Consider the following 26,348-nt stretch of genomic DNA (forward strand, 5'->3'; position numbering starts at 1 on the left):
ACTAATGAAGGTCATAGATGCACAGAGCTGGGCTACTGTGACTGCCCATCTCCAAAGCACCCTTTTTGTAATGTCACCAAAAACCAAGCAGGTCAGAGGCTGCCCAGCTTGGACGCTGCATTACAGAGCTGCTGTCCTGTGATGGGGCAGAGTTTGGGTGGCGACCACATTGTTAAAATTTTGCTTTCAGCACACTAGTGGCATGTTGGGTGCTAAATTCTTCAGTCTGTCCCCTTAACATGACCCAACCCCTAAAGAAATCCATTGGGCGTGAATCTTCCTGCTTAATTTGCTCGGCTTTGCACCAAACCCTATCAGCATGACTGTCAGTGCAGAATAGCAGCAACATGGAGGGAGTGGTGGATTCTCACCACGGACAAAAGCAGGTGGTGGATGTACGAGGCTGAAGAGAAACACCCGGGGCCAACTGGTGGCAGTCACGACAAGGTCCACCCAGACATCTGAACAGAGGTGGTGTCAAAAAGGAGAAGAGTGAGGAGCACAATAAAGAAGAGACTGAAGCTGCAAACAGGTGAATAAATCATGGATTCTGGGAGCGCAAACTACAGCCAGAGAACCAGGATGGAAAAGTCCGTACAAACGCAGTGAGCAAAGCCAAACCTACTCAAACCAAGCCCAAAGAAAGGCAGCATGCTTTGAACAGTCTCAGAGATAATGAATTAAGGGGAAGGAATAAAATGAACAACAACTTTACAGGCTAACCCATTGCATCAGCACCAGCACGAGTTACTGGCTGATGAAGGGCCCAACCATGTCTAGGCTCAGGAATCAGGCAGGTGACACCCAGGAGGTTACTGGCTCTCTCAGATGGATCACAGGGCCCTGCAAGGCACAGCACTTACATATTTCAGCATGAGCAACCTGGCCGGCTGCAAATCCTACAGGACTTAAATAAAACGTGGCCCTTAACCAACAGATTGAATGTTGAGAAACCTGAGTGCGAGGCGGGTGCCAGAACCCACAGCCAGTGAAAGCTGTTATGCACCAGAGGACATGGCCAGACCAGGCTTCGGGCCTGAAATGACTGTGACGGGAGCAGCATGTTTTCTCTTTTTAATGCATTGCTGTTTTCTGCACCGTGTGGTTACAACAGTGCAGGTGACGGTGCAGCTGAACGGTGACACCACATACCGCAAAGCCTAACTTCTCATAGCTCTTCTTGGGGCCAAAGAGGTGGAATCTGACCATGGCTTTCATCTGATCAGTCTTGGTAAATTCAACAGGGTTGCTAAATGAGGTGCAGAAATAACAGACAGACTGTCCCTTGATTGAAGATGTTGCAGCCTCTCGAGCTCAGGGCTGGGCCCTCGTAACCAAACCGAAGTGCAAACCTCATGTCTATAAAAACTGTCTCACAGGCTATAGGAAACTATGCTTCATTAAACAGCAACTCAGTGGCTTGCACATGTGCTGTGTTTTGTAGTGTGACAGATTTAGGAACAGCAATGGCTCAAGTTGACAGGACAAGTTTGGAAAAGACAGGAAGGTTTCTCAAAGCTTTTGACAAAGGAGTTTGCAGTCATTTCCCTGTGGTTTCTCTCACACTTCGCAGAAGAGTTGCATGGTAGAGCTCTGTCAAAACCCTTCAGAGTCACTCTAGCCTAATTCCAAGTACTGGGGTACCTGAAGTGCTACCCTATGCAACACCCGTTTCAAAGCTGCTTTTGTTTGTGGTAGACATGAATCCTTAGTGTCCTGCTTTCTCTGAGCCTTTCATTCCCCAGTTTTGGTTTGCTCTGGGAGGAACAGGGCTTCTGTGCTTTTTCAATGCTTGCTCCTCTACTTTGGTCGGAGCTTCTGCTTTTTCCTGCTGAAACTTTCCACCTTCTTTTCTTCATACAGGAAATTTTATCAATGGTTCACAGGGCAACATATTCACTTCTAGAACGACTGCCAAACCAAGACCTTGCTGTCCTGTTAACATATCTACATTTTATTTCTTACTGTAGCCAAGCATTGAGAAAACTGGAAATGTGCAGGCTCTTCTATATGCAAGATCTCTCTGCCTTTTATTTGCATTTTAGGTGCTGTAAGGAAATAAAGAGACAATATTTCTCTTGTTCTTCTAAATCCTGCAGCTTCTGCAGGATCTCTCACACAGCCAGCCCCACAAATGGCATGTATGTAGCTAGCTCTGAAGAAACTGTTTAGTAATGCATCCTCGAGGGGGGAGGGGGATTTTTCAAAGGGGATGCAAAACAAAGTACTTGACCCCCTTGTGATCACTGCTGCCAATACATCCTAACGCTACCCTCCAGGCCAAATCACGACTGTTAACATTCATTATAGGGCACCATCTCCTAAGCTCTGGGCACCCCAAAACAGGCAAGAGCAGCTGGGTGCACTCCTTTGGAAAAGCAGGTGTGCGGGCACGTCTTCGGAACGCTGCAAGTATGCAAGAGAAAAATAACATTCCCTTTCTTGGAGCTTATTTTTGGCGGTTGAACATTTCACAAAGAGAAACTGTTAGGGCAAACACTCAAAAGGTCAAGCTCTAAATAAACAGAGAGACAGAGTGATGAAAGGGGTTAGTTGTTATTAATGAAGCTGAGACGATCACAAGTCAAAAAAAGCAGAGCAGCAATGAAGACAGAGAGCTACGAGCACGCTAGAAATTTTGGCAAGATCACATGCGAAGATACGAAAAGCAAAAGTTACATTCCCTAGCTTGAGATATAACACGCCCCAAAAATTCTTCTTTACTTTTCCCTGGGATTTTCAGCTACTTTTACTCCAGTTTAGGAGGATCAACAACTGTTTTTGCACTAGAAAGGAGCACCACCTATCCCCACATAAATACAATACTCATTCTAAGTCAAAGGATGAAAACAAACATAATTTGCACCTACTACAGAAACCTTGCTTTATCTTCATGCCCGAACAGGATTTCCCTCCAAATCAGACACACATTTTTCCCTGACACATAATGCCTGTAAAACGTGGTCTATAGCTCCCATTAAAAGAAATCTGGATAAAGACATGTAAGAAAAACAAACCACCAAAGAAACAAAGACAACCATGGCAAAATTAGGCAAAAGATAATAATTGAAAATATTCAGGGAAACTTTGATGATGTAAATCCTGTCCAAAGCTTTCCTATTTTATTGGTGTTTACTTTTGGGACTTGTTTGTTTACCAGTCATGAGGCAGCGTTACACTGACTATAAATATGTACTTTACAGAAAATGCAGAACTGTAGAAGTTACAGATCAGTTCTTGGCTCTGAGGTGAAATTCAAATCTGATTACGTGTCCTAGTTAAGGACTGGACTCCTTACAACGAGCTAAGCCCCAAACATCAGCACAGTCAAAATCTGGCTCTATCGTTTGAAGCCTGACCGCAGGTAAACCTCAAACAGAACCATTTGTGGTTCAAAACAAACAAACAAGCAAAAAATCCCTTTATGTTTCCGAGTCATCACGTTGCATTAGTTCAATTTTCAAAGGTGGATTTGTCTCAGTCGGTCAGAGAGTGTTAGGTGGCATCAGTAAGGGCGTCGTGGCTCAAGGGTGATCTGGCATCAAGGACACGCTCATACAGAGGGAAGACCTACGTGAAAACAGCCACGTGTTCGCACCACACAGAACCTCACGTGCAAGGCCGCGAATGGCTATTTGCAGCTGCTCAGAGACAGCCCCGAGCTCGCTGAGAACACGGGGAGCACTTTGGATATTCCTGGGAATATTAAACATTTGCTAAAAGGGCAGGATGAAGTCTTCCCTCACGCATGAGTAAAACCTCTCTGTGCCATCTCACATTGTGCTGTACATCTTGTCCTCCTCCTGCTGGCACTCATCCAGGACAGTATACTTAGAGGGCACATGGTGCGACGAGAGCAAACAATACGGGAAATACACACAGATCAGCTGCCTCAGCTGCACAAGTGCCAGTGTCCCAGCACAAGCGAACAAAGGTGCTCAAGAAAGCCTGCAGTTCCCTAGACACTGAATGACAATGGGAAACTCTCCAAAGTGAAGACTGGGACAAAACCAGCTCACAAACTGATGGGAAAATTAGCAGGTCTCCCAAGATGCTGATCTGTATACGTGGCACCAGCAGATTTGCAAATGACCCAGATAAAGAGAGCTATGGATATACGCAATGGCCTTCCACAACACAGGGGACTGCAGAAACCAGTGAATCTAACAGTCTCTTGGAAGGACTGCTGGTACTATAGACCAGGGTGCTGAGGAAACAGGAAAGGAAACAGCAATGAACTGCTGGAACTCACTGCTGCAAGAAATAACCAGGACAAACACTGTCGGGTCAACAGAATATCAAACGTGTCCTGGCCTGGCCATGGTCTTGACCCGTCGCTTCTAGGTTAAAACATGTTCATGTCAAAACATCAACAGCGAGGGAGGGAAATGTTGACAGTCAAACCTGCAAGGTGCCCGATGTTTTCAACAGAAGCCAGCCAGTTGCATAAATTCCTTCTCATATGTTAGAAGATGCAAGAGAGAGAGAGAGATGTAGAGTGAGGAGAAGGGAATACATACATTCATGAATCAGCAAGTACTGATGTGTTTTGTGGTGGCAAGAGAGCAAGAACAGGGAGGCATCAAACAAGCAGGGCTAACTATGCCTTGAGCTACACTCAAAGCCTTTCTTGACGGTTGCTCTTTCAGTGACATCCACAGGAGGAATTTTGGGCTTGCTCCATAACCAGGCTGCCCTAGGCTTTGGACTAAGACAAGGTAGGGGATAAATTTAGATGCTGTGTGGGCAGTGCTGTCCCCTAATAAAGAATACAACCAAATGACTGAGTGAGATAATGTTTTACTAAAGGCAGCTAGTGACCACTGGCTGTCCCCTTTCCCTTACGCTCTGAAACAAGCAGACAAGGCAGCTGCACTCTGATGTGCAAACACACACAAACCAGACCATGTTTATTTTGCTCACTGCCCTATGCCTGCGCATCCCAGCCAGCAAGGCGATGTCATTCTGTAGCATCACTTGAAAGACAGCCCAACTCCAGATCCTGGTCTAGGCTCATCTGTGGTGCCCAGCAGCTCCCAGGAGGACACACAGACATGTCCTTTTCCCTCAGAGTGTCTCTGGCAACCCAGCACAGCAGGAACAAAGGAAAACTGAAGACTCACTGAAACATGGATTTGGCGGTTTGGATGGCCCCACACAACAACCCTCAGACCTGACAGGTGCCATCACAACTTCTCCTTTTAAGAGGAAGCACAGACCACTGCATGTCAAAACCTCTGGGTTCACTTCCCCACTTGAGCACCAACTCACTCTTCGGACTTGGGCATGTTAATTAACCCAAGTTAGGGTTTGGTTTCCCCGTCTGCGTGATGAGTACCACCTATTCAGAGGCATTGTTACGGTCCTTTCACTGCTTGCACACACAAGTCCCAACCTTCTTCCCTTGTGGACAGATTTAGACATCCCATCAGAGTCCCTGTGAAAGAAGAATGAGCCACCTGAATCACATGTGCCTGGGGCAAGCAGGCCTATGTGGGAAATCAGTGTCGAACAGCTCATCCACAGTAACCCCCAGGGAAAAGGAAGGTAATATTGGGTTCAAGCTGTCAAACCAAGCTGGCAAATTCTTTGATGAGAGTGTGCTAAAGACCGACATGAGGCCACTTAAACTAACCCACATTTTGGGTGAAAACTACTCATTGCCCATGTTCAGCTGAAGGCCGTAAGTTGAAGTCCTCAGTATTACAGTACTTTGAACTTCTTGGATAGGAGGCACAGAAGGAGCAGAAATCACTGGTGATCACAGGTGAACAGCCAACACCAAGAACATAGGTAGAGCTCTTGAAGTGCAATTACCCGGCTGATATTTGCCCACATGCATGTGGGTGTTAACATCCCACAGCAAACCCCAGACTCAATGTATGTCAGACAGTTGCCAGGTTGCTTCCTTGTGTCAGGTAGGTTTTTATATTCAATCTGGTAGTCTCCTGATTTATGAGTCCTCATGGTTTTCCCAGCACTCAAATCTCTTGGGCTCCTGCCATCTAAATCTATCCAGTGGCAATCACTCAGGTCTGAGAAAAGCTGCACACCTTTTCCGAGGAATCACAATCTCCTGCAATTCAAGTGAAAAATCAGTGCTGGGGAAGAAAGGCATCTGCAGAACAGCTGAGGCAGATATGAGCTGATAGGAAACCAACGGCAATAAACTCTCATCAGCAAAAGCTCAGTGTAGCTGCCTTGCTCACTGTCATCACAATGCTCTGGACCTTGTATATTGAACTTCCCACACAGACCTTGTATATATTCATTGCTGAGGAGAAGTGAACAGCTGCCTCTTGTGCAGCGCATAAGAGAAGAGGAAAAAACCTCTCTCCAAGAAAAATAGGATGTGAGATACAGAGAAATCCTTCTGGGAAAAATCAGGAGTAGTGGGCTTGGAAAGAAAGCTTAGGAGGAAACACATATCTGTACAAACGGCCCAATTTTTCAACATTACTTCTGCTTTTTATCTGCGAGGATGCATGTTCACAACCAACCCATTCTGACACCTATCTTTGCCCTCTACCTATACTGCCAGCAGGCCTTTCTGACCAGTCCCACATCACTGGTGGCGTCAGTGCACAAACAACCCAGATCAGCCACATCCCACTCTGAAAGCTACAGCAAACCTCCCCAGAAATGGATGGGTATCCACTGTGGGGTGTCATTTACCTAGAGCTGTTCTGTTACCACATTCCTCTTCCTGCTTCTTTACCAGAACTCATACATGGATACCTTGTTACATGGGAAGTAAAATGTCTTGTTTGCTCAGAATTAATGTCTCACAAAAGAAAGTTTAGGAAAATCTTAAAGCTAGTTAGTATACACCAGTCCAAGCTCTTCCACATACCACCGTGTATAAGGTGTCGATTCCCTAGAGATAACTGTAAAGTCATGGGAACACCAAAATTAGCTTCAGTGTGCAATTGTTTTATGCAGGCTGGGAGTAAGAGAATAAAAGAAGCTACTCTGATTTACTCAGTCTCTTAGTTGTTGCTTGAGAACCCCAGATGACAAACACTACATTAGCCTCTGATCTATACTCCCAGCTGTTATTAAATCAACATAGTTGCTCCAAAGTTAATACAGCTATACCGATATCACTCTGGTCGAATATACCTATCACAAAATGGCAGCCTGTACATTACAACTGAAGTGCCTTCATAGGATAGATCAAACTCACCGCTAAAATATTATTCCATATATATTCTGTATACAGGCTTCCTATATGTGGTGTCATATCTGCTGCGGCTTCTTTGGATGTTTGCATGGTTCCATTCCTGGCGTCTCGTCTCATAAACTCCCAACAGCTGGAATTACTGTATGGAGATAGCCTGACTCCAGCTGCAAAACAGCTCCTTTCATGAATGAGTTTGTTTTACAGCCTTCTAAAACTGAATGGGGCATAACGTGGCTACCAAATGTCAGACGAACCATCCCAGATTGAACACCAAAGGAAAGTGATTGAACAACCCTGAAAACTGGGCAACGACATTTATCCTCTTTCTCATTTCCCGCATTCTTTACGTCTGGTTCACCATAAAACATGCAGATGCTTCAGTAACAGAAAAGCCCAGGATGCTAGTAGTCATGCCTGATCTCACTGGTCTTTCCCCATGTTTGGCAATGAAATAAAACAGGGACTTATGCCATTGCAAGGCACCGTCTATTCCCAGTCAGCAGATGAGAGACTGGGCCACATTCATCCTAAATCCCACTGAAACACTTAGATACAGACAAGGTCAGAACACAGCACCGTTCCTCAAAGCCAGCGTGTATATACCTCACTGTCCTAAAGCTAATTCATCCATAAACCAATATGACTTGGTTAATTAATTCATTGTCCACCTCTGAGACAACCTTTTTATCTCCTTCGCACAGGTACCTAGCTATCCCTCCGTCACTGCATCAAGACGCAGAATGATGGAAGGGAAAGCCATGTGGCTGCCACCCATGTGAGCTCAGCTGAGTTACTTTTTTCCTCTGTGAGTATGGGGAAATGACCATAAAAGCAGGATATTGCCACATGCCTTTCAGAGGCTTTACAAAGTACTTACTTAGGATTCATAAGAGGGCTTTGAAAATATAAAACACTACGTAAATGCTGAAAGTTACCTGTTTTTAATAGCCACACATTTAAGAGAGGTCTTTTGTTCGTTTCCATACAAAGGTGCAGAAATATCCTTCGTTGCAAATAACCACTGTGCCTGCTGTGAGAGGCTCTGCACATGATTTCAATTGCCTTTCACATAGAAAATTTGAATACTTTGCATTTATAGACTTTAAAACTACTTCGCAGACAATCAAGTCTCAAAATCCCCACTGTGATACAGGAGGCAAACATTATACCCGTTTTACAGAGGAAACTATGAGGGAAAAAGGTTAACCCACCTAGCCTAGAGCCAGAAAGGAGACATTTGAGAAATCAGGCTAGCAAGGCCTAGACCCCCACTTCCTCTTCTAAGTAAACAGCTAACTCTTTTGCTCTCAAACTTCTATACAGCAGGGCGTACATACTACATGGCAAGAGCGGCCACAGCATTTATCTGTATTACCAGCGTATTTAACCTTCTACAGAAACTTCAGTTGACCACAGAGAGTGCCTGCAATTGCATGAGGCCACTTATTCCATTTTCTAGGATGTGTGGCAGTAGAAAAGTTGTTGACAACTAAAAGTTAACCAAACATTTATTTTTAGAACCTAAGTCCGACGTTACAATGTCTGGTCTCATAACTACCCATTTCTCTAACATTAAGCTGAGCTACCACATGAGAAAATTGCTAGAATGATAGTATTTCCAGGGCACACTGAGTCACTGTCCAACACCTAAAATGGGAAATAAAATAATTTCTCAGAAACTGTCAGCACAGTAGGAGGCAAAGTTTGCAGGAACTCAGCTTGTGTAGAAAAATTCAGGTTTCTACTCTAAAACAGGTCCCTCAGCTCTAAACACGCTTTTAAAAATTAATTTCCCGATGACAGAAAAACAATTAGGTCCCATGGTATTGATTTCTTGGCATTATCTCATATTTAGAACAATTATAAAACAACATTAGAAAAATGACAATGGTGATAACCAGGGAGCAGCAGCACTGTGTAGACTCAGAAGGACATAGCAGTTTTTGCTTTGATCTCATCCATCCTAGCCATGTGCTGTGGTCCCTGCCTGGAGGCTCTTTCGGTCCAGTCCCTGGAGAAAGATGCTCATGAACCTCATCCTCCCCTACAGCAGGAATTCCCAGCCCAAGCGAGACCACCTCGGCTGGCCTCCTTAACGGCCCATGGGGAATGCTAATGTGAAAGAGTAGGAAAGTACCTAGGGCAGTGGTTTTCTGCCTTTTTTAATTTGCATACCATTTTTTTTTCCCTCCCTTGGACGTACAGGCCCCCACATAATGAATTTAAGCTTCCGACAACAGGCTTTCATAGATGAGGGGGAAGTACAGCTCAGAAATAATTTGCTGACACTTGGGATTTGCAAGGTGAAAGCAACCGATCACAGGTAGGATGCACAGGTAGGGGATAGCCTGTCCTCGACAGAAGCAGCTGCCTATGGTCCCACCGTTAATGATTAACTCCTAAAGAGAAGGGTTGATGAGAGTTTACAACTGCATGTCCTTTGTATCGTTTTTAAAAGGAGAAACAGATGTTTCCAACCACCACAAACACCCATTCCACAAATCTCTTGCTCTGGCTGTTACCCTGGGGCAGTGAGTTCCAAAAGCTGAATTAAAAACCAAAAAAAATTAATTGTTTTGCTGGAAGGTTGAGAAAAGAGTCTGGAGCGGGGAGTCAGAGGTTGAATGCATTCCCTCACGCAGCAGCACGTCTCCCGCCTGCTCCAAAGGCAGGAGGCAGCATGGGAAAATCCTGTTCTAACACTGCTTTTTCTGCTGGTAATCAGGGTCTTCGAGACTGCCAGTTCAACTGAAGGAGAGCCCTGGAAAGTCTTCTGCTTTGTCAGCGACATGGTCTCAAGTATAAACCCCGTCTCATCTGTCAAAGTACACAGTCTGTAGGCTTTCGCTAGCGTTAATTTGAATTTCTAAACAAAGACCAGCCCCCAGACCCTACCAACTTGCATAATGGTGAAGAAGTTATTTTTATCTGAGGCGTTTGGGTTTCCCCCCTTTTTCTCTCCCACTTTAAATTGATGCCATCTTGATTTAAAGAAAAAAAAGGGGGGGGGGGGGAATTTTTGAGTGCTGCTTGCAGATACACATTTGTAATCTTGTAACTAACAAACAGGAGGAAAAAAAAAGTTAATTTTGCTAGCAGCCTGCTGTGGCATAAATAAAAATAATAGGTACATTCACAGATTTTGAACTTTTTACAGCCACTGCTGCAAAAAGCAATTTTAATTTATAACCACGAAGTCTTGCAAAACATATAACGAAGACATAATAAAATGGAATGTTTATCCTGTGGCTCCCATTAGACCTCTTCCGTTCGATGGTTGTAACTAATGACTTGTTTTTCCACTTTTGTATTGGAAGCCTTATTATTGGGCTGCACGGAGCATACCTTATTTGATTTCCCTAGCAATGCCTGCACCTCTTGCTGAAGCCTGCAATTAGATGTTTATGAAATAATATTAAAAAGCTGCATAATCTCATCTGTGGTCAAAAATTTAAAAAAAAAAAAAAAAAGAAGCCAGCAACAAACCAGCCCTGTTTGTATAATATTATACTGAGTACAATAGACTAATGTTCACTCCAGTGCATGTGTCCTTTTGACTAACCACTTCTATCTGACAACCTTTTTTTGGCAACAGAACACATTGTACTTTTTGGATAATTGACTGTGGAATATAATGTTGTTTATTCAAAAGCAGGTCACACAGAACTGAGCTTCCAGTTGTCTTTATCCTTTTACCTTTCTTATCTTCATCCTGGTTAAATTTATGCTGAATTTCTTTTAATTGCACATACGGTTTTAATTGCTGTGCTGTATTTATTCACCAGAAGGTGACCTGATGGTGAAAGGGTAAAGAAAGGTGGGCGGGAAGCTGAATTCAGATTTGAAAACTATATTTGGACGTATTTAGTGGTGAGCAATCTCACAAAGAAACAAGCACATGAATTTCCAACACTCTCTGTTATCTACAGGGCCACGTTTGCCTGCAATACAACTGCGTTGTTTCTTTGTACTTAAAATCTACTGGAAAGACTCATCTACCACTTGCTCAGTGTTCTGGAAATTCAACAGCAGCAAAAGCCCCAATTTTAAGCTTAAGCCTTGGGGGACAACCACCCTCAGGAAAAATGATGTGGAAACACGTAGAAGTCACGTGAAGAACCTAGATTATGGGAAATGTAGTTAAGGAAATGGGTTCAGGAGAAAGTTTTAACTGAAGTATTCAAATGAGGCCATGCAAGAATTGATGTCTTTCTAAACCACGTTCTTGGGACGCAGCCGGGAGGAAGAGAGGTCACAAATAAGAGTTGCTTAACACAAGGGAGAGAGGACTTTGATGCAGCAAAGGAAACAGAAGAGCCTTCTTTAACAGAAGCTGGAGAAGGAGGCGCAGGGCACCTCTCTGATGCTGATCCTCAGACCAGAAGAACACGATAGCCACTTGGGACTTTACATCTGCAAGATACTCATGAAACTGAATTTTACAAGAGTACAAATGTTACAGGGAACTTCTTCATGGGAGATTTCTTCTGTCGCCAGCTAAGACTGAAAAATAAAACCCACCGGGCTTCCCGGTGACAGCCTAGAAGGAATCCCTCAGTGGAATATACACACCGCAGGAGCTTCCTTAGCCACTTACGCCATTTTTTTCCCTGAAAAAGCCACGAGTTTTCACTTCAAGCTCTCTCAAGCAACAACAGAAAAGAAGGTTATTCATTTAATGAGTGACCAGCTCTCACAAAGCTGGAGGAAACCCCTGAAAAATATATCCTTCAGGTGTTGGTAAAATAGAGTCTAACTAGGCAACAACGGGATAAAAATTATTACAGCTAATCTGCCCTATTCTAGCTCAGGTGTGGTTCCATTTTACTGATGACTAAAGTAATCCTAATATGTCAGTTTAAGTCACTGCCAATTCATTTGAGGAAATTTTGTTTGTTTGTTTAGAAAAAGATTTAATTGGGGGGGATGAGTGATACTGACAGTAATAATAATTCATCTGTCTGCGCTGGTGCTAAACCACACGGTGGAAAATCCTTGCTAATGCTAGATTGATCAGCTAACACACAGCAGCTCCACTCTTCTAATTTGTTTTATGTAGCTGACTTCAGACAGCACATTTCAATCTAGACTATTTTGAGGATCCATGTAAAACTAAGTCACTGCCCTATTAGTGTGGATGAAGAGGCATATGAGTACTACTCTGGTACAAGCAAGACACAGTTCATCTGATATTTTTTCAAGCAGAGAGAATACACTGCGTCTGGAACAAAGGAGAAAATGTGACTGGAAAATTTAGAGCCCTTAAATTAATTCCCTAGACAAAAAGTTGAGGCACCATATTCATAATATCATGTTATGTAACTTGCTCTGGAGCCAGGCAGCTACTAAGTGAAATAGTATGAGTTATAAAAACAAAATATTGTTGTGAAAACAATTTTACAACTTCATAATTCACTATTATTTTCATTTAAGAACAAAACTGTCAGTATAATTGCAGATTCTGTTTGCCTTGCAGAAGTTCTCTCAGCTTGTGATAGGAAACCTCTTCCTTTTTTATAAAAAACTTCCCCCCCCCCCCCCCCAAAGGCTGCTATTTAATTTACTACATTGTGTTTCGTTCTAGTTATCCAGAGGTAAATCTTAACAGGAAGCCCATTATGTGGGGGCCTAAATTAGTTTAGTACCAGTACATTTATGATCAGTAAATGTAACCATATACTATTAATTATTTCTTAACACTGCTCTTGGAAGAAAAAAAAACATTATATCAGCAGCCATTATAGACTACTTTACACTCTTTATAACTGAATATCTGTTTTAGGTGGGATCCTACATGGCTTGCCCTGCTCGCTATGCATCTTGACCATTTCCTAACTTGGCTGCTCATAGAAGTACTAGACCCAAGAGTCTAGTTGTGGACAACCACGCCTATCAATGGAGAAATTAATCGTCTTTTAAATTGTACACAGCTCCCTACACAAACTGATGCTTTAGTAACAAACCATTACTATAGCATGTCCACCTTTGGGTGCGATGCTCAGATTCAAAGTTTTAAAAAAGTATTACCATAGAGGGGTGATTGCACCTCCCTTTCTCATCACAGTCTTCTGAAACAATGGGGTGTTCATAATTATGAAGACAGGCTGAGGGAGTTGGGATTGTTCAGTCTGGAGAGAGAAGGGTCTGCGGAGACCTTATAGTAGCCTTCCAGTATCTGAAGGGGGCCTACAAGGAAGCTGGAGGGGGACTTTTTACAGGGGCATGTAGTGATAGAAGGAGAGGTAATGGCTTCAAACTGAAAGAGGGTAGATTTAGATTAGATATAAGGAAGACATTTTTCACTATGAGGGTGATGAGGCACTGGAACAGGTTGCCCAGAGAAGCTGTGGATGCCCCATCCCTAGAAGTTTCCAAGGCCAGGCTGGACAACCTGGTCTAGTGGGAGGTGTCCCTGACCATGGCAGGGGGGTTGAAACTAGATGATCTTTAATGTCCCTTCCAACCTGAACCATTCTATGATTCTATGTGTACACATGCCATTAAGAAGTGGATTAAAACCACAAATATGCTTCACAGAGGTCAGTGGGAACATCACCCAAATGTAGGATGATCCACTCCAAATGACATGACCAAAATATCACATCACCCAAAGTATCACTATCGTGAGCAGTTCCTTGGCTTAACACTGGCATCACCATCAGGTCAGCCAGAGCCCTTCTCACCTCAAACAGACAAGTCACCCAATGACACTAAGATGCTCCTTGTTCTCCTCAGCTCTTGTAATCGATTGGTGCCTAATCATGGGCAAGTTTCCCCACCCATTCATGTCCTAACTTCACTGCAATAAATGATAATAACACAGAGGTTATTTGATAGAACACCACCTTCACCACATGCTCCGGTGCCTTGGCTTTGGAAGAATTACGATGTGGTTGGGCTCGAGTGTATTTTAAAATGGAAGGGAACAGCTCCTCCAATAATCAGAAGCACCATCACACACAACAGCCAGAGTATGCCTGCAAATTAAGTGGCACTCGCTTTTATGGGTGATGCTTTTTGGACTGAAAACTGTAAACCAGTAGCAAGGCCAACCGTCCTTGCCTCATTGTGCTCCAGTCCAGGCTGCCCACTAGAGACCCCAGCTCAGCCAGCCCCAGGCAAGCATTGTTGCTCACAAACCAGCCAGCTTCCCCAACAGATATTCCTTTCCACCTATAGGTAAATACACGCTCATTACATTTTATGGCTTCAGATACAAAATCCTTATCTGTTAGGCTGTAACATGATCTGGCAGTATTTATCAAGGTAGACACTTGGTTATCAAGAGTTAAACAGCACAGAAACAGAGCCCTTAATTAACTTCAAGGTTGCCCAATGCCTTATCATGTATGGAGGCATTGTCCTCAGCTTATTTTAAGAAGGAGCAAGAAAGAACATCCAGGTATTATGCCAAAAGCCTCTTTCTCAATTATTCCTCTTATATTACTAACCCATTGTGGCCGACTAAAAGCTAAAGCTGCAAAAGTTGCATCCTGAAGCTGTAAATTTAAGTTGGTTTCTCAGTATATGCTGACCTGACTTACTCCTGCAACTGCAGGCTCCCTGTTATCTTTAACTTCAAGGTAATTGTTTGGCAACTCGTTTGTTTCTCTATTTCAGGAAGGCAGCTCAAATATATGATTCCTAAGAGAAAAATCTGATTAATTGCTCTGTCATCAGCTGGTTCCTGCTAGTATATGGCGTGCTTAAATAATAAAAATATAACACAAAGAACAAACAGTAAAGTTCTGAAATGAAAATGTTAAACACATTTCAAGCTGGAGAATTGGTCTCTTTCAAAAGTTTAGGGTATAAACCAGATGATGTCGGATTCCTGCAGTCGGGATAAGCACATCATTCTGAAAACACTTCTTTGCAACCTACTGCCAGCACCTTTTCACCCGAAAATCCTGAAGAAATCCGCAAAGATTTTGATGTAGAGATTTATAATACCTTGAAGAGGAAAACACCATTGTCAATGACACAGAGTACCACCAAGTCCGAACTCTGAGCTTCTCATCTCATTTTTAGACATCACTGCCTTCTTCCCTTCCTCCTTGTTTTAACAGAAGCAACAGCATTTAATTTAATCCACCCAGAAGCAATGACAGAGTCAGCAGCTGATATACAGCTAGTGCTGGTTAGAACTCGGAATTACTGTTTTGTGAAGAATGTCAACATTTTGACATTTGTTGCTATTCTCAGGGTAAAAAGGAATTGCATATTCATCTGGAAATTTTGAAATGTCACGTTGAAATCACAAATTCAACTCTGAATTTTGGAATTTCACCTTTTATTTCTTTTTACATTAGCTTTGTGTCTTCTGTAATTCATTAAATGCCAAAGTAGAATATCTTAAATAAGCCTTTTTTATTTTATTTGGGTTTGCTTCATTTTAGCATTTTAGAACTATGGGAAGCCACTGACTCACACTGACAGAAAACCAACCTCAGCCATCATTTTACGCTGTCTCTGAATCCCATTCAGTGAAAATATTTGATACGTCACTTTGGGAAAGAGGACACTTGGGTGCAGATATGAGATTCTGGGGGAGAAGACACTTAGGGGGAGGCAGGCAATGTACAGCAAGCTGCCTGCCTCTCTCCACAAGCAAAAAGCAATGCTATAGAAAGAATATATCCCTGTGACAGCAGGAGGGAATCTGGCAGATTGCATTTGTTCATCTGCAGAGAACAAAAAATTCCTAGTCACTAGATTAACAGCAAACAGCAAGAGCATTAGTCTCAGTTCAAACACAAGTGCCGGAGGTATCTACTTTATGTGAGTGATGGCAGACTGTAAAAATTATTAAACTACTACAAGAGAAGTGCATCAGTCATAGCAAAGAACACTGGTGAGTAGATGTTTCTGAGGCAAAGATGAAACTTCCAAGTGAATGTCTCCATCACAGGTATTAAATCAGTGGAAAAACTGACAAAAGCTGTGTAAAATGAGAAAGCAGCAAGCCGTCACAGTCCCCTTTTGGGCACTGCAAGCTTCATGAGACCATGTCGATGCTGGTTGCAGCAGGCAGCAAAGAAACACCACCGCCAGCAGTGCAGAAACAATGCAGTGGTTGAGGTCTGCTCGTCACGAGCAGCCACCACCACCTAAACCATGCCAAAAGCATAAGCTGCCTCGTTAATTTTACCTCCTGATTTCCAGCTGTCTCCCCACTTAATTTCCACGGCGCTCACCTGGAATGGTGCACGACACTGAAGGGCTGTCTGGAGAGGAGGTCATACTCCGTATGCACCCATGCCTGTATATATGTAAATGGAGACAAGAGGGCTCGTGGCTGGTGTGGGCTAAGCACGTTATGGAACTCGTACACTTGTGGCATGTCAGTGAGAACAGACACAGCACCAAAGGGACACTGCTCCCTTACTCCTTCCAGCAAATCTGCAGCAAAGGAGCACAGATTTGGATGCTACAGTAAATCAGAGCTACAAGACACTTTTGTCCTCCCCAAATCGACAGATCACTCTCAAGAGATCAATGTTTTTGTTAAGAGTTCCACCATCCTGGACAAAAACCACAAGCTGTCTCAAGTGATTTCAGTGGCACCCAGTCTAGATGCCAAAAATGTGCAGGTCCCTTTGGGAGGGAATGTGGTTCCCCAGGCCTATGAATAAATTCAGAAAAAGGCAGGAGAATTCAAGGGATCAGAGATCTAGGAAGGACAGACCTCCCAGGTGTCTACAGTGGCCACCCCTCAAATACACCAGCAGCCACATGAGCTCCCTGAATGGTCCACAAAGCCACCTGGGAGACATGCAATAGTGCCTCAAAAATACTCAAACATGACCAAAAAACAGTGAAAGGACCTAGACATATTTGGAGATATGAGAGCTTGACAAGGGTATCTGGCATCTTAACCAGACCAGCACAGAAACATTTGATGACACTGGTGAGAGTTCTGTCAAGTCTGTTTTGGCCACAGGGCAAACTTGCAGGAATTCTGCATGTCAGAAACTGGCTTTGCCATTTTTGTTTTCTACTGTGGACACCTTGGTGCCAGAAATCAGCGTACCTAATAACACACCCCAGTCTTGTGCTCTCTGACCTTTGGGAAAGGAGAAGTTAAGAGACAGGATTCAGATTTTGACTTGGTCTGAGCAGGCACGGCACCACTGGCAAAACGCACGAGAGTAGCTGTTTGTGTCACATGTTTCTGTGACCGTCTCCTGACAACTCCACTGATGCTCCTACAACTCCACTGATGCCCCACCACCTACCACCCAGAGCAGAAAGCTCCGGAGGTTTTTGGCCAGGAATGCCCCTGAAGCACATGAAAGTTTAAATGAGGACATGCACTCCACCAGCTCATTTCCTAACTAGGACTTGGGCATTAATGCTAGACGGGGTGCTACAAAAGACTAAAATGCACAGAGATTTCACATGCATGACTCTCACTTCCATAACTGGCCCAAGGACAGAATGCAACGCAGTGTTGTGTGTGAGTAAAACTCATTGTTCTCAGCGGGCTTTAAGAGCCAGTACAGATTATTTGCTGTTCCCATACCGATCCAGATTTATTTTGGATCAGCAGCGACTTCAACACGATTAGTACGCAGAAAGAAACACAGAGTCACAGTACTGTGAACCTCTTCCTAGCCAGAATGCAAAATATAAAACCCCATTATTTTTTTTTATCCTTTAAAAACCCTAAACAAATTTAATGAAAAATTTTACCTCTCACGGTGATGGATCATGGTATGTATTAGAATTAAGGACCATAAACTTCTGAGATGCATTTGTTACAACATCCTTAATATTTTGCATACAAAGTGTATTCAAAATTAAGAAGGCACTTTCTAAAATACATTTAGAAATTGTTTTATATTTTAAGATCATTCCCTTGCAAGAAGAAAAATTCCTAAAGGTCTTCTTGCATTTTACATGATATGTATTAATGCCTCCTTCTTACCCTGGCTTCTCAAATCAATTTCCTTAACTGAAAGGCCTCAAACCAACCTTGAAAAGGCAAAACACAACGAAATGCAGAAGCCAGTTGAGTGTAGGAAAATACATCAAAATTCACATTGTAGCCAACAAGTCAAATTACAGCGGCAATTCTCCCTATGAGGTATCTGGCTCTAACATACCCTTCCTTTTTTTACCCCTTTAAATAGAATTGTTTCAAAAGTTGATTTTATGAATGAGTTGGCCAGCAAAGGAAGGGAACAGCATGCAGTAAAAGTGGACAACACTGCTTCATTGGCAAAGCGTATGGCGTTTTATTACTGAGCATTTCCTCTAAGATCACCTTCAATTCTTCACCAATTAAACTATATACATTACAAAGCAGCAATTGAGCGGAGTCTGCCGCCAATATGTTAGAGAAGAGTTGTAAGTCAAAAGTGAAATATTTAGCAGGCTGGAAGGGAATGAAAGTTCTGGAGGGATTTATCACCAAGCAGATAATAGTCTGTTTTGCAGAAGAACTGAAATTATTTTTATAGAAAGATATATGAAGTATTTCTGCATGTGTATTTGCAAATGCCACGTGCACACACACGAACATATAAATATAGATATATGCGTACATGAAAACCCAAACTTGAGCTAAATTAAATTGTCCCTCCAGCTTTGTAATGCAAATGAGACTAACAGGCTTGTGCTGTTTGTGGTTCGAGATGATTTGAGTTTCCATAGAGATGCTGACTGAAGTAAAGATTTTAAATTTTTTATATATATAAGACTACTTGTATCTATAAAAGTCTAAATATGGATCCGCTGTACCTCAGCATTTCCTCAGTGACTCCACTGGAACCACAACAATTTACACCAGTTAAGGCTATGTGCAAATTTTGTGTCTTTCACTACTTTCCAATCTAAGCTCTATAACGTGTACCTGCAGAGCTGAGAGTTTATTACTTCTCTCCCCACTCCTAGCTTCTTGGTAAGGAAAGGGAAGAGAAGAGAAAAAGCAGTTTCTTAGCTGTTGGTAGATAATATTTCAAGGACTTTTGTAATTTATTGCCCTCTCTAAACTGCCTGGAGAAACATCTTTGCCTTCAAAAGTTCCCACCATCAGGAAATCTGGAATTCAGGGAGAACAGTCTGTGTGCTTCTAGTGAAGGAAATGCCAAAAGGACAGACTTTCTGTCAGAAGTTTTTTCCCTTTTCCCTGTGAGTGCTCACAAGCTGAAGAGCAGGGACATGTTCTTCACGAATCAGGGTTGGCCTGGGCAGCGATGGGTTCACCACCTGGGCTTGGCCTTCCTCACTCTTTGGTGGAGTCAAAGCCATGAGGACCCCACAAAGCTAAAGTGCCTATGTCTCCCCCAGAGCCACGTTAGAGATGGCCACCAGCAGAAGCGACAAAAGCCAGTCAGGGTCAAAGTTCAGACAGAGAAACCAGGCAGACCAGTTTAACTTTCTATTTTAAACCGTCTTCATTTTATGAGGTCTGGGCACCAGTTCAAGTGGATGGAGGCCACCCGCCGTACTATCACCTGAGAGGAAAATCAGAGCTGAGCTCTGTAGGAACTCATTTCCATGTGGTTTCAGCGATAAGTGTTTTTTGAACAGCGACACACCAGAGGTCAACCTCCGCAATCACTCTGAACCACAATCAAAACCAGCCTCCTGCGTACCTCCTGTCTGCCCGAGAAGAGGAGGGATTTGTCCAGTGCACCGAAGGTGTCCGCAAGCACATGGAGCAGGAGCTCACACCCAACCTCTCGTTTGATCCTGGGAGGGCCCAGGAGGGAAGACCCAAGTGCAGCAATGTTGTACGGAGGTGCAGACAGCGAGCTCCTCAGATAGCGGCATGTCAGAGGGTTGAAACCTCCCTCCTGCCTGCAGGGTGACACCGCACCTCCGCACGTGACACCATCTCCCTGTTTGAGGCTGATGACATTTCTAAGCCCCCACAAAAGCCTCTTTTCAAACCAGACAGGAGTTCCCTATTTCCAGCTTTTAAGAAGCCATACAGAGGGAGACTTGTCCCGAGCCCCCACAGGTGCCATTTAACCCCCCACACTGCCTTTCAGGAAGGGTTCCAGGGCACGGTCAGCCGTATGGCTCTCCGCTCCATGGGGAGGCCGGTGAGCACCCACATCTCCTACCTTCTGCTGCAGCGCGGGTGGCTGCGGGGCCAGCACCGGGTCAGTGATGTAGGTCTTCTTCGTGCCAGGCGGCTGGTAGAGCCCGGGAGGAGCCTGGCCCACGGTGTTACTGGCAGGATACGCTGGCTCGGTCTTCCAGGTGCTCTGCGGCACGTAGGGTGCTTCGGAGCCGTTCCTTCCCCCGTAACCCCCATAGTAGGGGTCCTGGTAGCGGCCCTGTGGAGGTGCATAGCCGTAGGAGGGTTCCGAGGGCCGGGCGGGTGGCGGGGTGTAGCCGTAGTCGGGCCCGCGGGGCTGTGGAGGGCCGTACTGTGGGGCGCCGGGCGGGCGAGATGGCGGGGGAGCATAGGGCTGGCTGGGCCCCAGGCTGCCATAGTGCGCGGGCTGTGGGCCGGGCGGCTGGTAGTGCGGGCTGGGCTGCGCCGTCCTCACCTGGACGTTGAAGGCCGGGCGGCTGGGGGTGGAGGCCGTGGCGTAGGAGGCCGGCACCGGCTGCGGCTTCAGGGTGCCAACGGGAGTCACCGGGATGGGGGCCGGCTGCCCCGGGCCCTTGGCAGTGGATTTCTTGGTGGCGGTGAGGGGAGGCTGGTTGGGGATGATCATCCGCTTGTGGCCGGTGACGGGGGTGGACACGGATGGGGTGGTGGCGGCGGAGCTGCTGGAGGTCCCGGAGCCCTAGGGAGCAAGGAGAGGAGACAGCCGCAGCGTCAGCAGGAGGGACCACTCGGGCGTCAGGTCCAGCAGCGAGAGGTTAAGTGGAAATGGGGTCTTACAGTAACATCTGCACAGAAACCCAAACTGCTAAGGAAAGCAGGAATGTACCTGAGACCACACGGTATAACATGGTAATAGCAACCTTCCCCTGCTCTGACAGAACAGGGACAGTGCCGCGGCAGCCGAGCAGAACTGCCAGGCACGGCGTTTTGTCTTTCCTCAGGGTTTTCTCCTCTGCTGCAAAACCAACAAACTAAAAAGCGATAAATGTGAAAAAAAGGGGGATTCGCTGGAGAATAATTACGGGAAAACTCATGCATTCCTGTGAAAAGAAGACCGTTTTGAGACACAGAGAAAATGAGATTAGATTCTCTATGGAGGCAGTAAAACGGGATGGCCTGAAAGCAGCTCCCAAGCTGTAAGAATTAACTTGGATCAAGGCGAAATACGGAGGTGTCCCTGTCCCTGGCTCTACCCCTAAGCACTGCCGGTTGAAAGCCTGGAGTGACCCCAGCAAAGGCAAATGTTACACATGGCTCATTAAAGGGCAAGAAATCGGGCCAGGATTCCCGAGAGCTTCAGAAGTCAGCTCCCACCACGGCAGCCATGTAACCCTGCACCAGTGCCCTGGGCACAGCAGCACTCAGGCAGTCAGGGAGAAGGTTCACAGAGGGCCGCCGCTTCCTGCAACTTGGCCACCAAACAAAGATTTAGTGCAGTGACACTGTCCTAATAGGCATCATACATCCTTCTGTCTAATGTACTTGTTTGTCTGGTTTACCTCTTATTTAAATCCCACGTCCAAAAACACCAGTGTGAAAGGACATCTTTGTTAAAGAGCTAACAATGTAAAATAGCGTCTGAAGAACACTGCAGATTACCATTAAATCTTCACTAATCTTCACTTCACTTCGATTTTCACTAAATCAAACAAGAGCAAACTTGAATTTCTGGAGTTTAGAATTAGGTAAAATTCTTGCCCCCCTCTATTTTCCTTTCTTCTGAAAGGGTATACCTGAATTCCATGCCTTTCTGTACAGAGAAGCATTAAAGTGAAGATATGCAGTTTAACAGTATTTCTTTGCTGCTGCACTTAATACGATAGTTGTATGACATTATACCTCTTCCAAATTTTTTGCATTGGGCTTATCTCACCCATGATCTACTTGACAACCTACAAGTTCACAGCAGCCCAAAGTCAGAACAGCTCAGTCCTCACCAATGGTTGTGTTCACGCTAAGGCACGTGCCACCTTTCCCTAAATGACCAATCTTGTATTTGTCCCCAGGTGTTCCTGCTTTATGCAGGCACCCTGACCTCTGCCTACTGCCCCACCGCACTCTTGCTGGGACCACAGGCGGAGGGAGAGAGCAGTGGGGGGGTCATCGGGATACCCCACGCACAAGCTCTATCAGGGCCAGAGAAATCCTCTGCCTGGTCAGCAGGTGGCGGCAATAAATTGCTGCCAAACCAACCCAGGCCAGTGGCTGGAGAGGAACTTCAACCACCCATTTCTCTGGGTCTCCAAGGGTACCAAACTCTCCTTCCATAGAAGGTGGGCGATGGGAGAAAGGCGGAGAAAGGCAGACACCACCACCCACCACCACCCCCCTCCCAACCTATTTGTCAACCCAACATATTTGGCAACCACCAAATATGAAGAAAAAGGAGATACGAGCAAACCGTTCAACTTCTAGTCCACAGCCTACAAGCAAGTCTACCAAAGGAACGAGGAAGCTCTACTACTACCCAACCGGTAGCTCTTCCATGGTGATGCGCAAATACATTTTTGCTGATGCACCGGTAAAGACCTTACTCCTGCACACCTTCAGGGCAAACCTCCCATGAGAGCAAACCTCCCATGAGGAATCATTATAAATGAGCAAAAAACCCAGGCAAATAAGAGCATCAATCTGTTTTGAGAAATGTAAAAGGTGTGTATGGAGAGCTGGGGAATAATAGGGCAGCAAATTTCTGCTGGAGAAAAAACATCTCAATGTATTCGAACCTTGACCTTGCCAACAGATCCATGACAAGGCAGTACATAGGCACACTGAAGATATTTTGAAACTGAGAGCAAGGAAGAGCTGAAGCGTGTCTCAGTTGAAATGCAAGGGCAGACAGGTTAAGGGTCAGTAGCCCTCCATTAATATTGCCTGATTCTTCTATTTCTGAAACACCTGAGAAGGAGCAGGCATTCTTCCATCCCGGTTTCAGAGCACAACTGCACCAGTGCTCACTGCTAGCAAGAAAATTTGCTTTCTGTTGGAATTATTCTCCCATGTCAGCTTGGCATTTATGCCCAGGAGTGCTAGAAACTTTTCCCATTTCCTCACCTATTTCATTCTTGTAAATGACAGTAGTTTGTCCACTTACTGTAATGGGATGAAAGGTCCATAACACAGCACTGTGTAATTACCACCAGAAAAGCTTTTTTTTTCCCCATGTGAAGAGGGAAAAGGTAGATAACGTTTCAAAGACAATGGCCTATCAGGGGGAGGGCGAAAGCCCAAACCAAAACAACATAAATGAGACCTATTCATCACATCTTATATTTCTGAATGCAGACTCTGGAAGTAGGTGATGACAGACTCCTAAGTAAAGCTCTTGCAGTTGAAGTCTATTCCATCCCAAGAACCAGGGGACTTTAATCTTACATATAAATATCGTCATAACACTTCACTTAATGTGCTGATGCCAGTCTCCTGCCTGCACTGGCATACACCTTAGGAACGAATAATAACCCTTTCTTCCAAAAAACCCCTCACTGCCTATTGTCTGGCATTCTGAAAGGCTCTAAGCAGCTCCCAGGTTTGACTCTACAAAGACGATGTCTCCCCTCGTGCACCAAAGCCCAGTGAAGGAAAGCAGCAAGCTGGGGATGCTGGGGCCAGAGACCAAGCTTTGCCATCAACTTCACAGCAGAGGCTCAAGCTAACAAGTATTGCTGCGTTGTGGCATTCAAACCACAGGCTGCCTTGAGGAGGAGGAAGTTTGCATCAGTAGGAGTCCCCAGAGGCGCCCTGTGTGACTCATTCTGAATTCCTCTGAGGGTGCTGGGCAAGTATGTGATGAAAGCTGGGCTTCAGGGGGAGGAAGAGGGTGTAAGGCTAGTTAATGTGGTGTAGTAGAGAAATGGGACAGGTTAGAGGGAATTTAATGCTACTGGAGCACTGATGATTTATGGAGACACAAATTGGCTGTAGCTTCTGAGCAAGGGCACAGGTGAGGTATCACCGTAAATCCTCTGCCCTTTTGCTTGAGAGAGAGAAGGGTGGCCGCAGACCAGCCTTCTGTATGTCCAGCCATGCACTCAAATATCACCCCAGGCTCAAACCTCTAGATTATTAAGAGATTAAGAAAAGACTTTATAGATGTGCATGAACTATGGAAAAGATTTCTGCTCTGAGGACAGGCATGTGCGGAAGGATGAGAAAAGGGTACTCAGACACCACAGGGAAGAGTGATTTCAACAGATGTCTGGAAGGCACTAGGACGACAGGAGGGATGGACGAGGCTATAAAGATACCAGGTAGATGGAGAGGGAGTAATGAACAGAAAGCTGGAAAGGGCTACCTATATCACTGGGTACCGTCCTAGCAAAACAGATGACTATCACAAATGTTCCATCTGAATGAGTCCACAGAACTTCTCCAAGCACAACGAAGTAGACTCATCCGAAAGCACATCCAAGTGACTGCCCAGAAGCATGAAAACAAGCAGAAATAGGAGAAAGAAAAAGGAGCAAAACAAAGAGAAAGGGTGGATGCAGAGGAGCACGGGCATCCCTTCCTCCAGCAGCTCCTGGACAGCTCATTTCAAAACCATATTGCATTTGCAAGCGACTGTCGCAGCCAAACACACTCTCTGACATCCTCTAAGGGCTGTTTTCAGAGGAAGACAGGCTTTCCTCTGCTCGCCATGCACTAGATGAAACTGTCTGACACACTTCGCAAGTGCAAATTAGAACCATGCTACTTACCATCAACCCCTTCTTGCAAATTCATATTTGCAAAGGGAGAGTAAACTAGAAACCCCAGGTGCTGATAACGCAGAGTTGTTAAGAGAAACTAGAGTAGGAAGGAGTTAAATTCAGAACCTCATGTACCACAAGCATTATAATACAAAATCTTTTTTTTTTTTTTAATGGGGAAAGCACAAGAGCCTTGTTTAAACACAGATGGAAGTACCTAAATGTACTGCCTCTTCCAGAAATGAATTATCCAGCAGTTCAAATAAAGGTGAACCAATACTGACAAAATCAAGTAAAACTCAATCAATGTGGGAGGAAAAAACCCCCAAAACACTTCTAAAAAAAGTTACCGTGTGTAACCATGAGGGGAGTCATTTTGCTTGGTAACTCCTGCCCTGTCTTCTTAAGTGCCGTGAAAGTTTATAAACATTTGCAGGAGTTTCTTCTACCAACCATCATATTATAAATCTATGGTGTTGTGATAAACCTGTGGTGCCCTAGGGGTCTGACTGTCAAAGCTGAGTATCTGGATTCAAAGCTACCCTGTGGGGAAACCCAAAATCCTGAGTATCTGTGTGATTCTTCATTCTGTAGAAATTATTTACATAGATCTTAAATTAAATTCAATGTACATCTACAACTACAAAGTCATCACATTGATACTAGGGATGAAACCTGTTGCTCTACAGAAATGAACCTATAATTCTATACCATTTGTCAGGGTTAAATCTTAAAAAGAGTACAAAATAACAGTAGTCTACACCAAGAGCACGATTCTATATGGTCAGCTGGAATCCTTATGAAAAGGACTTCATTCTCCTTTTATTTTGTGCATTTGTAGAGTGTTTTCTATAGAATTCCTTCAGCTATTCAGTTTCACAGACTGGATCAAAAATGCCAACGCAAAGTTTATCACATTCTATTCAATTCTCCAGGCATTTTTCATAAAGGTACAGTTGAATAGTTTTAGCCCTTTAGCTGTCAAATTATCACATATAAAGACACATTACTCCAGCTCAGTGGTTTTCAACCTTTATGCTCAGCAGCCCCCAAATGTTTTTCAGAAGAGACAAGCTCCTTTACGGAGACAGTTAATCTGCTGACAATAAACATGGTTTTTTAAGTTACCTTTCACTGAATTCTTCTTAGTTACCTTAAGAGTGATCCACGGACCCCCAGGGTCTGCAGAGCATAGGTTGAGAACTACAGCTCTAGCTGGGGCTGCCTTTTTTGAGCATTTCAGGCACTGTTACTCTAGGAGAGGAATAAAACAACCCTTCCTCCTCGAAAGACTGAAACCTGGAAACTACCAGCGGGCTGAACCCAGGATGGAGCGTTCCCAGGGGGCTGCCTGTTGACAGCGCTGGTGCAGCATCTCTCCTCCTAACTCAGCCACTCTCCT

The 26,348-nt window shown here is 44.5% G+C and overlaps 1 protein-coding gene across 9 annotated transcripts in view; it reads right to left on the reverse strand.

The window, feature by feature from the left end:
* The window catches only part of LPP (LIM domain containing preferred translocation partner in lipoma), a 339,264-nt gene that overhangs the window by 98,962 nt on the left and 213,954 nt on the right, over positions 1–26,348 (reverse strand). For all 9 annotated transcript variants that reach the window (XM_074593072.1, XM_074593076.1, XM_074593073.1 and 6 more), the window contains one exon: positions 20,260–20,934. In XM_074593072.1, coding sequence (XP_074449173.1) covers positions 20,260–20,934 — 675 coding nt within the window. The remainder of the gene's footprint in view (positions 1–20,259; positions 20,935–26,348) is intronic.

Source organism: Larus michahellis, chromosome 6 (assembly GCF_964199755.1).
Source record: "Larus michahellis chromosome 6, bLarMic1.1, whole genome shotgun sequence".
Lineage (NCBI taxonomy): Eukaryota > Metazoa > Chordata > Aves > Charadriiformes > Laridae > Larus > Larus michahellis.